The 15916-nt window shown below is 48.4% G+C and overlaps 1 protein-coding gene across 14 annotated transcripts in view; it reads left to right on the top strand.

The window, feature by feature from the left end:
* The window catches only part of LOC105024897 (ELKS/Rab6-interacting/CAST family member 1), a 254096-nt gene that overhangs the window by 230619 nt on the left and 7561 nt on the right, over positions 1-15916 (top strand). For 10 of the 14 annotated variants that reach the window (XM_034287688.1, XM_029114443.2, XM_034287690.1 and 7 more), the window contains one exon: positions 3246-3431. In XM_034287688.1, coding sequence (XP_034143579.1) covers positions 3246-3431 — 186 coding nt within the window. Of the gene's footprint in view, positions 1-3245; positions 3432-15916 lie in introns of those variants that run through there. The other 4 variants (XM_034287692.1, XM_029114448.2, XM_029114449.2 and 1 more) reach the window with 1 other exon arrangement.

Consider the following 15916-nt stretch of genomic DNA (forward strand, 5'->3'; position numbering starts at 1 on the left):
ACACACCTTTGGCTGAGTAATGGTATTGATAAATGCCCTTCTCTGAGAGGCGTATCAGCAGGTGCCTGATGAACTGATTGATTCTCAGAGGAGATAATGACCTCATATCAGCCTTCCCTCCATCCCTTTCTTTCTCTTTGTCAATGACATTTTATTTTAAAGGTCTTTTTTGGCACGGGAGACATGTGTTTACATTGCCAAACATTGTGAATACATCTCCTTTCATTTCTCTACCACCATCTTCCTCCCCTCTCTGTCTCCATAGTGTTTGCCTTCTCTCTCTTTGTGTCTTATTCTCTGTCTCTTTCTCTCTGTCTGATGACAAATGAATACTGAATGGACATACTGCCTTCCCCTGTCCTCCTCATCTCCCTCTTCTACGTCCCCTCTCCTTTTCCTTTATCCTCCTCTTTTCTCCTCCGCTCATTCTCCTTTCCTTTCCCTCTCCTCATCTCCTCCCCTCTCCTTCCCCTCTCCTCCCCCTCTCCTTCCTCTCCTCCCCCTCTCCTTCCTCTCCTCCCCCTCTTCTCTCCTCATCTCCTCCCCCTCACTTCCCCATCTCTTCCCCTCTCCTTCCTCTCCTCCCCCTCTCCTTCCTCTCCTCCCCCTCTCCTTCCTCTCCTCCCCCTCTCCTTCCTCTCCTCCCCTTCTCTTCCCCAGTCCTTCCCCATTTTCTCAGGGCTTGTTCCCTCTGAGCCACAAGGGAACAGTACCGCTTGGTTAGCTGGCATAAATGAATTGATGCTCAGCCATAGTTTATACCCACTCTCTCTCTCTCTCTCTCTCTCTCACACTCTCTCTCTCTCTCTCACACTCTCTCTCACACACACAGCATTCCTGTCACCTCTCACTGGAGGTTGTTTATGGTTGGGACAAAGCCGAGTGCCAGTGAGGGAACCTGTTGACTTAGCCATTAGCCTGTTTGGTAGATGGATGGGGGTCCCGCCCTACAGGACATTAGTCTTTAGTGGTGCGGGGAACGATGATGCTATAGTGGAGGAGAGATAGATGGAGACGCAGGGAGGAGAGATAGATGGAGATGGAGGGAGAAGAGAAGGGGGAGAGGTTGGGGAGAGAAGGGGGAGAGAGAGTGTGTGGAGAGAGCATTGTGAGTGGTGTTCACCCATGTTTTAAACAGCTATTTGAGAAGGGCTGGCTGAAGAATGAGGCGAGGTCCTGTGTTACTCAGTGGTTGAGCATTGCTATGCCAGGTCTGTTGGTGGGTGTCTGTCCACCTGTCTGTCTGTCTGTCTAACTGTCTGTCTGTCTGTGTGCCTGTCTGTCTACCTGTCTGTCTGTCTAACTGTCTGTCTGTCTAACTGTCTGTCTGTCTCTCTGTCTAACTGTCTTTCTGTGTGCCTGTCTGTCTGTCTACATGTCTATCTGTCTGTCTGCACGTCTGTCTCCCAGTGTAACTCCCGCCCGTTCTGAACATGTCTCTGGGTCTACATCTCTCTTTCATTCCTTCATCTCTCCCTCCTTTTCCTACCCTGATCCACTCTAGCATGCACGCCTGCTCCTGCCATGCCAACCATAACAGAAAAACATTGGGCTGTGGAAAAGATACATGGGCTAATAAGAATTAATAAAGTGTGTGGATACAAATGTTCCTGCTCGCTGGGCCACTACAGACCTCAGCCGAAATCAGATTCCGTCCATCCTCTCCCCCTCTTCTTTTCACTCACTCCTTCTTTTTCCATGTCAGTCTTCTACTCCCCTTTAAGGATGTATATTCTTGTAACTAGGGATCCTTGCTATTTCTGTGCTCGAGTACAGATGCTAACAACAGAGGAGGTATTCTCTGTCCTCCGCAGCTCTCTGCCTAAACACCAAACGCCGCCCTATTCCCTCTGGAGTCCGCTACGTTTCACCAGAGCTTCCTGGTCCCTGGGACGCTAAATAGGGCGTGAGGAGCCATTCCTGCCACGCCTCGGTGTGGGCTCAGTCCAGTCCCTCTGGTTATTTAACCAGGACAAGTTCCACTGATCGTCTCTTCTGAATGGTCGCCCCTCGTTAGTCGGCACCAGTCGACCCCCAGCGAGGGCCTTCTGAGGCGCTCCGCGGTCCGAAACCGCTGGCGCCGCCGTCGCACGGCGAGGAGCCTTCAATCCGTTCAGAGTGCGGGGAGGGCCGTGTTTAGGGACGAGGGGGTGTGAGGGACGGGGATGAGGGGGAGAGGGGGAGGGGGGAGGGTGACGATGAGCACACAGTCTGGTTTCAGCCTCCTATCTCCCTACATGGTCCTGCCCACGTCTGTCGTGTGTCTAGCCAACACAGCCTGTCTCACCGTGTCTCACACACACACACACACACACACACACACTGTGTTTGGAAAATGGAGGAGACAGCATCAAGGCTGTTCTTAAGCCTGGCACTGTTCACCCACACTAACCAATCACAGAGGCCTGTCCAGTGAGAAACGCATATTTTCTTCCCCCGTTGCAAAACATCGGTCTGTGTTTTAAAGGCAAAGGTCGGGTTAGTCACAGTGTCCTGGGAGATACATTAATATGTTCTTTATCTGTAGCCGCACATTTTAAAACGTTGGTGCCATAATGAACTGAACCCATCGAATGACTGGTGGTTAGTTGCCATGAGTTGACCAATGAGGAGCAGACATATTCTTTTGCCTTGCCATTGCAACACTTTGAGTGTATATCAACGTCCGGCATGTCTTTCTCTATCTCATGCATATTGTCATTTGCACCCAAGTCATCATCATTGATTTCCAGTGTTTTCCATGTGATTTTAGCAGGGCTGGCTGTGGGGTAAATTGACTGAAGGGGCATATGAAATTAGCTAGGGGGCACATTTTTCTTTAGTTCTACCATTGAAATTGTTTTGAAGAAACGTTAAGTAAAACATTTTAAGACCGTGGAGTGATTTGCGGTGAGAATTGGCATGTATTTTATAGCTCTATCTCAGTTAAGCACCATAGACAGTGAACAATCCCAGCCTACCACAGATCAGCATCAGATTTCATAGAAACACCCAAAATCATTCCTAACTAGCTGTGTCCCTCTGTCGTAAGATGTTGTGTCGTAAGATCTTGTGTTTTTAGATGTTGTGTTGTGAGATGTTGTGTTTCTTTTGCATGGTAACCAAATCAGCTCTGTATTCAGTTTGAACTTTCACCTGCGCCACTCTGTCTCTTCATCTTGATATACATAACCATCCTTCTCCCCCTTCTTGTCCCCCTTCCTCTCTTCTCTCCCCTCTTCCTCTCTTCTCTCCTCCTCTCTCAGATCATCCCTCCTCTTCTGGACCTGAATCAGAACCGTAGTAAGCTAAAGTTGTATATCGGTCACCTGAGAGACCTGTGTCACGAGAGAGACCCCCAGATTCTGCAGGGCCTGACCCCCCCCTCCTCCTATCACCGCTCTCAACACGCCGCCTGGGAGACAGAGCTACTCAGCATGACCCCAGAGCAGGTAGGACCTCTAACCCCTCACCCTTTTTCTATCAGTCCATTTATAAATCACACTTATTTTAACAAAGGCCGTTTTCTTTTTTTCACACAGTGAATTTCTCGCCAAGCGCTTCACATGCCCCGATACCCCAATAAAATCCCCAGAGATTAGGCGATGTATGACCGGACTCAGCTCTGAGCATGCCCAGTAGAGTTGGCAGAGCCAGCTGGTGTTTGCGTGGCTGTATCCAGAGTCCTCTGTTTCAGCTCCTAATATCAGATCAATGAGAATAATTCAATAGAAAAAACTTTTAAAAAACTGGAGCAGTAGTGGGCTGACTGTGTCCTTAGAGCGCCGTAGATCTGTTAGCCTGTAAGCCCAAGAGCACACATGCGCACAAATAAAGTGCACGCAGGCACGTGCACGCTCCCACAAGCAAACAAACGAGTCAGGGAGTCTCTCAACTCCTATACACAGTCAGTGATGAAAGCTGTCTTTAACATGAAAATGAATGGAAGGGACCCTTCTCTATGTAACGTACACACAGAACTCCACAACTGCCAAAACTTCGAACAAAGTTTACCCGAAGCGAAATAAAATAAGTCTTAAATGTTATTTGTTCCTCGGCCAAAGGGTTGTCATCGTGTGGCCCCGTATGAAGAAAGGGAGAAAAAAAGTCTTTCAATATTGTGGTGGCGAGCCAAAAACCTGCCACGAGGACGATATGAAAAGCCCCACTGGAAAACAGTCCCATATTGTGTAGGGAGATCCTGGCACCACATCCTCTGATCGCTCTCTTTTTTCCTCAGGAGAGAAGCCTGATGTTTTAGCAGGGGTAGAATGTATATGTGGACTTCCAAACAGTTTATATCCCCCGCTCTTACAGAACCCAGCTAATGACTGGGACGCTGAGAAGACTTGACCTCTGTACTGATCTAAGTGTCCTCTGACAGACAGTTTATTGTTGTGCTGTGGGGATAGTCGTGTCGAATAACAAGGATTAAAGTGAAAAGTCCACAGTCAGAGATTAGATAGGGAGCGAAAGAGAGGGGGAGAGAGATGGATGGAGAGGGGGGAGAGGGGGAGAGAGATGGATGGAGAGGGGGGAGAGGGCGAGAAAGGGAGGGGCAGAACTTTTATCTTGTTCAGTGATACTGACTCCTCTGCTTCCTCTCTCAACTCTTTGTTGTAGTTTCTGCATTTTCTCCCCCTCTCTCTCCCTCTTTCCTCACTTCCTTTCTCCTTTCTCCCCCTCTCTCTCCCTCTTTCCTCACTTCCTTTCTCCTTTCTACCTCTCTCTCTTCCTCCATCTCCCTCTCTTTCTTCATCTTCCCTCTGTACTCGTTCTCTGCCTATATCCCTCTCTCTCGTCTGTCTCCCTCTCTCTCTCGTCTGTGTCCCTCTCTCTCTCGTCTGTGTCCCTCTCTCTCTCGTCTGTGTCCCCCTCTCTCTCGTCTGTGTCCCTCTCTCTCTCGTCTGTGTCCCTCTCTCTCTCGTCTGTCTCCCTCTCTCTCTCGTCTGTGTCCCTCTCTCTCTCGTCTGTGTCCCTCTCTCTCTCGTCTGTCTCCCTCTCTCTCTCGTCTGTGTCCCTCTCTCTCTCGTCTGTCTCCCTCTCTCTCTCGTCTGTGTCCCTCTCTCTCTCGTCTGTGTCCCTCTCTCTCTCGTCTGTGTCTCTCTCTCTCTCGTCTGTGTCCCTCTCTCTCTCGTCTGTGTCCCTCTCTCTCTCGTCTGTGTCTCTCTCTCTCTCGTCTGTGTCCCTCTCTCTCTCGTCTGTCTCCCTCTCTCTCTCGTCTGTGTCCCTCTCTCTCTCTCCAGTTGAGCGTTGGTGTGTTTTTTATTTTAGTTAGGAGTCAAGCTGTAAATGAATCTTTAAGGACAGAAAAATGACATTTACACACACAGAGACCTGTACAATTCACACACACATATGAAGAGGGGGGAGGTGGGGACCGGTGAGGGGAGAGGTGTGGCTTGAAGAGGGGTGGGGCGGGGCCTGGCTAGGGTTAAGGCGGGTCCTGGGGTTTGGGGGGGGGGGCGGCGAAACACGCGCCCATTAATCAAATGGGGACCAAACCAAGTGCCCAACTAAGTGGGTCTCTCTCCCCCCCCCCCAACAGGCTCTATGCCAAACCTGTCAGCGTTACCTCACTCCAATAAGAGTGAGGGGAGTAGCATCTCCTCTCCTCCTCCATTCCTCCCTTCACCCGCCACTCTCTTCGCTCCGGGCCAACCTGCCTGCTTTGATTTAACCAGGTTGGCATGGCAACGCATGTGTTTTCAGATGCCCATCGTCCATGGTGAAATGTAGACATTTCAGATTCTGGAGGAGAAAAAAAAAGGAAAGGTTGGTGTGCGTTTTCTACCAGAAGAAATTGCGGTGTAATATGTTTCCCGACTCCCAGTGTGCCATATTGAAAAGGTATCAGCGACCAGATGTGGAATACCATCCTGGGGAGATGGCTGGGACATAACTGCCTTTACTGCACTCTCTCTGAACGGGGAACAACTGCTGGAAGGGTTGGAGCACTGTGTCACTGTGACGGATGATGGCTCTGACCTTTCTGTCATCACTTTGGGTCTGATCATCTCTCAATCAAACCTCCCACTCCCGCCTTCCTGCCCCCCACCCACCCCCCCTTCCTCCGTGATATGGATTGGTTTTGTGATCTGCCGCCCACACGTTACACCCCGATAAAGGGGAAAGGGAAGGAGGAGAAGTGAGAGTGAGAGGCAGAGGGAGGGACGGGGTGAGGAGCCTCTGTAATGTGCATGTAGGATGACTTCAGTCATGACAGCTGGTGATAACAGGAAGAAAATGTTGGTTCTCACATTGAGTGTTTGGTGGAGAAGACAGCGTACGCACACACACACACACACACACTGTCAGGAACACTGATGTGTGTGTGTGTCCTGTCCATCCATCAGCTTGTCATCAGCCAACAGCAGATACCTGGCAGTATGATGACACTGTTTCTTATTCACACACACGCACACACAAGCACACAAACACACACCGACAACTGAAATGGGGACAGCAGGACATGGGGAGAAGTTAAAGGAGTAAGAGAGGTTGAAGGCGCTAGAGGGTTTGAAATATTGAAAGGTTAAAGAGAGAGGATGGGTTAGGAAGAGAGAGGGATAGAGAGAAGGGTTGATGGACAGAGAGAGAGGAGAGAAGGGATGAAGGACAGAGACAGAGGAGAGAAGGGATGAAGGACAGAGAGAGAGGAGTGAAGGGATGAAGGACAGAGAGAGAGGAGAGAAGGGATGAAGGACAGAGAGAGAGGAGAGAAGGGATGAAGGACAGAGAGAGAGGAGAGAGGTGTACCAGATCTTTATTTGCCACATTGGCCAGGAGAGAGACAGAGCAGGGGCTCCAGGACAGGGGGGCTAATAGATTATATCTCATTAATAATCAATTGAATGTTTTATTCATGTTTTATTATTTAGTGTTCCTGACAACCGACCTCCTCCTCTGTGTAGTCAGATGGCTGCTGTGTTGAAGGTTGGCCACTCCGAGCCACTCGTTGACACAGTTGGACCAGAGAGATTTCTGCATTATGTTGCATATAAGGGACATGTATATTCAGCGCCTCCAGAATGCAGTCAGACACGTTAGATTTCTCCACAATATGTTGTGTTTACAATATCATTTGTAATTGATTATGTTCATTATCATGTTTTGCCACCGATCTACGCTCAATACCCCCTAATGGCAAGGCAGAAACTTTTTTAAGTATCTGTCAATTTAAAAAGCAACTGAAATACCTTATGCACTGTACATCAGTATTCAGGCTCGTTATTCAGTTCTGTAGAAGTGCCTTTGGCAGCGATGACAGCTTTGAGTCTTCTTTGCTTTTGCCTCTACCAGCTTTGAACACCTGGGTCCATGAGCAGGATCACTGTCAAAACCCAGTTAGCCATGGAATTACAAGTTGGAAAGCGCATCGTTTTCATGACATGGGGCACATATCTGCACATACGTGACCCTAACCCCTAACCCCTGCTACAGTGATTCTCAAACCTTTTTTTGTCTTGGAAGAATCCTTCCGAAGTTAAACATGTTTACCACGACTCCAGATCCATCGCCAGGAAAGGTTCAAAAAGCCCTTCTCAATCAAACCAGTTCAGACCCAGAGAAAGGATTGTTGTACCAATCACTGTCTATAAATCAGTCATCCGTCCCAAGAGAGAAACGGGAGACAGGCAGGAATAAAGGACGGGAATATCTGGAGGCATATGAGTCTGGTAGACATTTAAAAAAGATGCTCATTAAATGGTCAAGTTTCATATCAGTCCGTAATTTGGAGAAAAAGGATCAAGGTTCATTTCAGTCTGTAATTTGGAGTGAGAAGGTCCAGGTTCATTTCAGTCTGTAATTTGGAATGAGATGCTCTAAGTTCATTTCAGTCTGTTGTTTGGAATGAGATGCTCTAGTTTCATTTCAGTCTAAGTTCATTTCAGTCTGTTGTTTGGAATGAGATGCTCTAGTTTAATTTCAGTCTGTAATTTGGAATGAGAAGGTTTAGGTTTATTTCAGTCTGTTGTTTGGAATGAGAAGGTCTAGGTTCATTTCAGTCTGTAATTTGGAATGAGAAGGTCTACGGTTCATTTCAGTTTGTTGTTTGGAATGAGATGCTCTAGGTTCATTTCAGTCTGTTGTTTGGAATGAGATGCTCTAGGTTCATTTCAGTCTGTTGTTTGGAATGAGATGCTCTAGGTTCATTTCAGTCTAATTTGGAATGAGAACGTTTAGGTTTTTTTCAGTCTGTTGTTTGTAATGAGACAGTTTAGGTTCATTGCAGTCTGTTGTTTGTAATGAGACAGTTTAGGTTCATTGCAGTCTGTTATTTGGAATGAGAAGGTCTAGGTTCATTTCAGTCTCTGATTTGGACCAGTTTTCCTAGCCTGTGATTGTGTAGCACACCTGGTTGTGCGGCTGCCTTTTCTGGGTGTTTCTGTTGTCACCCACGATTTATCTTGCATCCTACAGCGTTATAATGGCAGAAGGAGAGTGTGAAGAAGAGGCTGAGGGGTTACATTGTAGGGCCCGTCCTGGGGACCTAATGTTTAAGGGCGTAGTTAAAGGTGGGACACACAGAACCCCCTTGTGGACGTTAGATGAATTACAAGAGCAGAATGGTAAATTCCCCTTCCCCCTCCATGTCACGCTTACTGACTTTTTTACTTTTGCTTCCGTATACCAATTTGAAACAGCTGTAAGAACTGCAGTCGCTGTTGTAGATTATTGTTTTAAATGCAGTTTAGATGATAACGTGATTCCCCACACTATCTTCTGCATGTTTTGTCAAATAAACACAGTTTTTGTGTTTTTGATGTTGCTGTTGGTGTTGTTGTTTTGCAGTCAAGAAATCCCAATGATTTCTACGCTGACTTCCTGCCACACAAACAGAACTGCTTTCCCGTTTCAGCAACAAATCCAGACTGTCATCATCATGTTACTGTCTGTGGCTGGGCAGTGGTCTCTGACTGACGCTGTCGGTCAGCAAGGCTTTTTAATTATGCCCGTTCAACATGTTCGACCTTCTGTAATTGCAATAGTGACCATTTTCGCGTATGCGCTAACATGTAGCAATCTCACCTTCTTTCAGGCTAGAACGCCGTCCTCCAAGTTTGCACAAACTTCCTCGAATGGCCGATTTTCTCTTCAGACCCACATACTGTGGTTAGAGGGCTGACTGGGATGAAAATAAGCTAAACAGGGTGACTCCCTAACTCTCGCAATCTGAACGCATTTATAACCGCTGCCACTGTTTAAGATATTAAAGCACATTTTAATTCCTGTGCTAGTAGTTTGCACGTAAATATTACGTGAGAGTAATATATCCGGTTTAGAAAAGTAGACTTCTTTCGCACATCCCTTTTCTGTGTTGCCCGTCACCCAGTGACATCTGAGGCTTTTCTCTTCCTTTCAGGGATATTCACTATGTCTGTTCAGTAAAGGTATTCGGGCATGCCATTAGGCGGCTCAGTGTCTTATCCTGAGGCATGTATGCAAGCCTTTTTGCACACACTGAGACTCACACTGACAGTAAGTCTGAACAGATACGCTAACCCTGTCTGGATCCCACCATTGATCTGCTCTAGGACCCATTGCTCCCGGCCGTTCAGACAAATGATTCCATCAAACCGGTCGCTCAAAATAACGAATCACTGCTGAATGGCACACGACTGTCTTGGTCTGTGTGTGCATGCGTGCATCCGTGTGTGTGTGTGTGTGTGTGTGGTATATATTCCAGGCCCGGATGAGTGTGTGACTGTGTAACAGCGGCTTGCTTGGCGCCCTGTTGTGAGGGTCACCAGGGGAGATGGGGCTATATCTGGGCTGTTGGGGGCTGAGTGGCGCCTGTGCTGATGGCCCGGGCCTGTGGTCGCGTAGCACTGGCCAGGGTCCTGCTGGGTTTGGACCCGCTCGTCTGCCCACCGGATGAAGGAAAAACCCAGCGCCCGGAGTAATGTCAGCCTGGCACTTCAGAAGCCTCCATGTAAAAGAGCCTGTTAATTAGCAGATCGATATAGACTCTGGGAAAGACAGGCGGTGCTCTCTAAACTCAGAAATGCCAAGGACTTGTCATGTTATATTCATTGACACAGAGTGTCTGGGTTTGTACTGGTAGTTGAGAGGCTTATCATAACTGGACAAAACAGCTGAGTGGTTACGTTAGGTCATGTTAGGTCAGGATGTTTAGGTTAAGATCAGAAATGGGGTTAGGGTTAGGGTTAGGGTTAGGGTTAGCTGTCGTGGAATGAGGAACTATCTCTCCATCCCACACAACAAAGGCGTTTCAACACCAGAGTGCTAAGAATTCAATTTGTAATTAATTGATTTCTCATCCTCTAGTCTATCTCTATTTTTAATTTCAAGTGAGTCAGCCTCTTCTATGCAGTCTTCCGCTCAACCCCCCCCCCCCACTCCCCACTCCCCACCGCCTCCCTCCCCACCTCCTCCCATCCGCCTGCACCCCCAAAACCCAATATCCTCTTTAACCTGGGTTGAACTGCCAAACCCGTCACATTCTCCAATACTGAGGTCTTTCAAATTAGCCTATTTCAAAGGACCCCGGCTCACAATGGCACAAGGGCCAACGTGGGATGAATGACTCCCTAAATTATAATTGAAGTTGCTGGCCTCCGCTTCAATCCCCGTCTCTACTAAACACCCAGCCCCGACAGCCATCTGTAGTGAGAGGGAGGGTTAAGAAAGCGAGAGCGTGAATTAGATGGCTGACCCACGGCACATCTCTCCGTTTCCCTCCCTCTCTCTTTCCGCCGCCTAGCTCTCTCTCTCTCTCTCTCTCTCTCTCTCTCTTTGGTTTTACCCCTCTCCTCTCCAGCACATTCTTCGCCGTGGAAACTGACTATTTTCACAGCTACGGATGTGTGTGAAAGCGAAAGTTGTCAGAGGTCCTACTTAGGTCTTGTCTGTGACTGCCAGTGGAGTTTAAATCATACAAAACACCTTTAATCATTCGGTTAGTTTGCAATATATGGTTTTATTTCCTCAGACGGGGCTGAATCCCAGCTGGCAGGCCCTTCCCTCCGCTACTTAGGGCACTACTCCTGACCAGGGGCCCATGTAGGGGGCAGTGTAGGGTGGGATTTGGGATTCAGCCCCTGTTGGAGGAAAGAAAAGGATTTATTTGAAAATAATGGAATGATTAAACCGGAGTGTTGAGGAGTGATGGAGCAGTTTAGCGGAGCCAAGTCAAACAGGACAACGCTCCGAAAGGTTTATGGCGATTGTGAAACTCTGTTGAGTTGGATCGTTAGCGTCGGATTCTGTCGGGCCTGTCATTCTCACGAGTGGGCCCGCCCCAATCCTCTGTTGCTGTAATTTGTCTTATGTCTCGTTAGACTGGACACTGATGAAAGGTAGGAGAGATGGGTCAGCTTCCCCTTGAGGCCAGGATGGCCGAATCTCTGCCCGACTGAAACCTCTTCACAGAGTACCCGAAAATAACTACCACCGCCCACTCTGTTGCTCGTGGCCTAGTGCTTGCTATTTAATTATTTCCATTGTCTTCTTTCCAGCATTGACTTCATCCAATAACTTACTGATTGAGTAGAATATACTTACTACTGTTGAGTTGTGTGATGGTTCCACCTAGCTCCCTTAAAAAGGATGCGCTAACTGTTGGCTGCTCTGGATGAGAGCGTCTGCTGAATGTAAATGTAAAAACAAAGAGTGTGTTAGGATTGAGGTGGGCCAAACCGCTTGGCCTCTCCAAGCCTCATGCTGACGCCGTTTGCTCATCAACTAAGCTTCAGGGTCCACGCTTTTCTCCCACAAAAAAAAGTCTCTACCTCTCGTTCATCCCACACACTCACGTCTGAAGATGTGGAAGGACTGGACAAATCTTTATTTTATGGTCCAGGACGCGCGGCTACCTGGGACCCATTGGGTAACTGAAGGTCAGCTGGGAGAATTCAAAAGAGAACGTGTTGAAAGAACGCAAACTCCACAGGACTTTCCTAGTGGTTGACTAGTCAGAGGAGGCAAACTCCAAAGGACTTTCCTAGTGATTGACTAGTCAGAGAAGGAAACTCCAAAGGACTTTCGTAGTGATTGACTAGTCAGAGGAGGCAAACTCCAAAGGACTTTCGTAGTGATTGACTAGTTAGAGGAGGCAAACTCCACAGGACTTTTTCTCTGGTTGAATAGTCAGAGGAGGCAAACCCCACGGGACTTTCATACTGTTTGACTAGTCAGAGGAGGCAAACTCCACTGGACTCTCGTTCTGGTTGACTAGTCACTGGAGGCAAATCCCAGTATTCATTCATAGTGATTATTCATTGGTGCGTTGATTTGAATCGAGTCCCATACCATTGCTACACGTCTTTCTTGCAATCCAATAGAGGATCCGCTCAGTTAGTTAAATGAAGTCGTTATTAGACGTTCTTGAGCGAGTCCATGGTTCTGTTTCCTCTCCATTTTGACACAGTAATTAGACATATTGAAGATACTGTGAGTATGTTGTTTATTTGTGCCTGATCTGCAGGGTCTCTGTCGTACCTCATCAAGCAGTAAACTCCAAGTATGTGAGTGAGTGGTTTTAATGACATCGGGCCCAAATCGGCACATTAGTTACATGCTTCACAATTTTCCGTGACATGTTTTGGCTCCACAGCGCCACTAACTACCAGCGGACAAAATTCCCAGAATCCCCTTTAAACAGTATGCCCCTGGTTGCCTAGCAGCAAGAGCCCAGTAAAAGAGGACACCGGTAGTTGTGCCCTGAAGCAAGGTACTTAACCCCAAGTACCTTGTAACCTGACCAGTGTTAGAGCCTCTGCTGAGCCTTCTGATTGTCAAGGTTAACATCGGGAATGTCGGTAAAGATTTTAAAAACGTTTGTTTTCTGGGGGACTACTGTCTCTGTGTGTGTGAAACCCCCATTCGGCCGTGGTTGTTAAGGTGTCTGTGAAATTGCCTGACTGCACATGCCATACACACACACATCGACAACATAAAGACACACACTGACACACACACACACACACACACAGTTGAGAGAGAGCGGAGGTGGAACATCGAGTGACACCCATAGGCACAGCTCTGAGAGACACACACACACACACACACACACACAAACAGACACATGCGTAATGCAGTGAGACACACTCCATCTGAAGTGTCGAGGTTAGTGAGCGCTAAGTGTGATGTACACTCAGAGCTTCTGATTCCACCCATGTCAAGAGCTGTGTCAGACAGAACACACACTCACACACACACACACACACACACACTCACACACACACACACACACAAACACACACAAACACAAACACGGCCTCTCTGAGCACTGAAGCATACCTCACCTGTCTGTCAGCCTGTCTGCCTATCTCTCTGTCTGTCTGCCTGTCTGTCTGTCTGTCCCGCTGCCGGTCTGTCTGTGTCTGTCTATGTCCTCCAGGCCTAGATGTAATCACTGAAATCATATTCCCTGGGAAACCAACTGTAGAAGGACTGTAGCTAAATCTAAATTCTGCTTCTGCTTTGATGTCCGTTCTGTGGTGGGCGCGGGGAGCAAAGTTATTTCGGTTTCTTGATCATGATTAGTTCTGTGCCCCCCCCACCACCACCACCAGCTCATTCAATCCTACCCAGCAGCCCTCCATTCCCTAACCTCCACACACCCCCCCTACATTTCAGATCTCCTCAAGGCGAGGGGCATGGGGATAGCTTAGGGAATACACCCCCACCCCCGGCTGTAGACCAGAGATACTCAATTAGACTAGACTGATGATGTATACAGGTCTGACCTCAGTCACAACATAGGGCACTAGTAATCATATATAATCTCTCTCTCTCCCTGTCTGTCTCCTCTGTCTCCCTGTCTGTTTCCTCTGTCTCCCTGTCTGTCTCCCTGTCTGTCTCCTCTGTCTCCCTGTCTGTCTTTTCTGTCCCAGTCTTGTTCTCCACTGCTCTCTCTCTCCCTTTGTCTCTCTTCTAAGAGGGTGAGAGATGGTAAAGCAGAGAGTTGGTCAGGTCAGAGAGATGGTAAGGACAAAGAGACGGTAATGTCAGAAGGATGGTAAAGGTCAGAGAGAGGGTAAAGGTCAGAGGGATGGTAAAGGTCAGAGAGACGGTAATGTCAGAGGGATGGTAAAGGTCAGAGAGGGGGTAAAGGTCAGAGGGATGGTAAAGGTCAGAGGGATGGTAAAGGTCAGAGAGACGGTAATGTCAGAGAGACGGTAATGTCAGAGGGATGGTAAAGGTCAGAGGGATGGTAAAGGTCAGAGGGATGGTAAAGGTCAGAGAGATGGTAAAGGTCAGAGGGATGGTAAAGGTCAGAGAGACGGTCACGGTCTCTCTCTGGGAAGATACACCCAGTTTGAGAGGGGAGGGTGTCAGATGGAGAGAAGCTGAGGTTTTCATGAAGAGGCTGTTAGCATAGCCAAAGGCTTGATGATGAGTTTACCCGTTGATTCAGGTGTGCTTGCTCTGGAATACATCTGATACACGGACCAGCTGGGGGCCCCCGGGAGAGGTTTGAGAAGCACTGCTGTGGAGTCTCTCTGCGGGTCCCCGGATCGTCTTGGTGCGTGTGTGTGTGTGTGTGTGTGTGTGTGTGTGTATGACGGATGCAGATGGAGGTGAAAGGAGACGTGTACTGCCCCCCCCGCCCCACCCCATATCTGTGTTTGGTCAGCCCCCACGCCTCCCTGGGTTTGGGGGCATGCTGGCCTCGTTTTGGGTGTGGGGTGCCAGTGGGTGGGGTTGATGGACGGGTGGCACAATGACAGGATGGGTGTAGTTGGAATCGCATTGTTTCTGATGTTGTTGTGGACTGGCCACTCTTTAACTCATTAACGGTTAGAGAGAAACTGCCCTGCCTGAAGGAAAACTGAGGAATCTCCTGACAAGAAGGCCCGTTTGACACACTGCTGGCTCTCAATGTGAAATACCTGTACGGTTATCAAATGGCTTCGTAATGCAAAAATAAATCCACTCCCTGGCTCAGAAAGAGGTTTATAATCAAGGTTAAACAAAGGTTAAATAAACCATTATCGCAGACTGTAAACCAGACTAATGTGTGTTTAACGTGAGATAAACTGCGTAGATATCAGGAGGTTTAGACCAACAGGACAGGGCCGAACAGAGCAAAGTACACACCCATACACTCCCATTGTTAGCAGGAGAGGATTATAAATGAGACTTATCCTGGGGGGGGGGGGGGGTAGAGTAATACTAGGAGTGTGGTTAGGCCTCTGATTGGATGACTTTGCTTAAGGTTAGGCCTCTGATTGGCTGATCCTAAACCACTCCAGACTCTTCTCACTCACAACTGCCATTCTCCTTCAGTAGACCTATAACCTGAGATTTGCTGTGGCTGGTCTCCTCAGCCGCTTACCACAAGAGGAAATGTAAATCATTTGAAACTATCATTCACTATGAGGTGAGAGTAGGCTTGAACCGAGGGAGGAGACGAGGAGAAAAGAGGGGAGGAGGTGAGAGGAAGGTACAGAGAGTGGAGGTGAGGAGAAGAGAGGGGAGGAGGTGAGAGGAAGGTACAGAGAGTGGAGGTGAGGAGAAGAGAGGGGAGGAGGTGAGAGGAAGGTACAGAGAGTGGAGGTGAGGAGAAGAGAGGGGAGGAGGTGAGAGGAAGGTACAGAGAGTGGAGGTGAGGAGAAGAGAGGGGAGGAGGTGAGAGGAAGGTACAGAGAGTGGAGGTGAGGAGAAGAGAGGGGAGGAGGTGAGAGGAAGGTACAGAGACTGGAGGTGAGGAGAAGATAGGGGAGGAGGTGAGAGGAAGGTACAGAGAGTGGAGGTGAGGAGAAGAGAGGGGAGGAGGTGAGAGGAAGGTACAGAGAGTGGAGGTGAGGAGAAGAGAGGGGTGGGGAGGAGGTGAGAGGAAAGTACAGAGAGTGGAGGTGAGGAGAAGAGAGGGGAGGAGGTGAGAGGAAGGTAGATGTGAGATGGAGGAAAGGAGGCTAGAGGAGATGTGGGGAGGGCTGACTTTGGTCTGTTTGTTGTGAGGTGA

The sequence above is a fragment of the Esox lucius genome, chromosome 18 (assembly GCF_011004845.1).
Source record: "Esox lucius isolate fEsoLuc1 chromosome 18, fEsoLuc1.pri, whole genome shotgun sequence".
NCBI classification, from domain to species: Eukaryota; Metazoa; Chordata; class Actinopteri; order Esociformes; family Esocidae; genus Esox; species Esox lucius.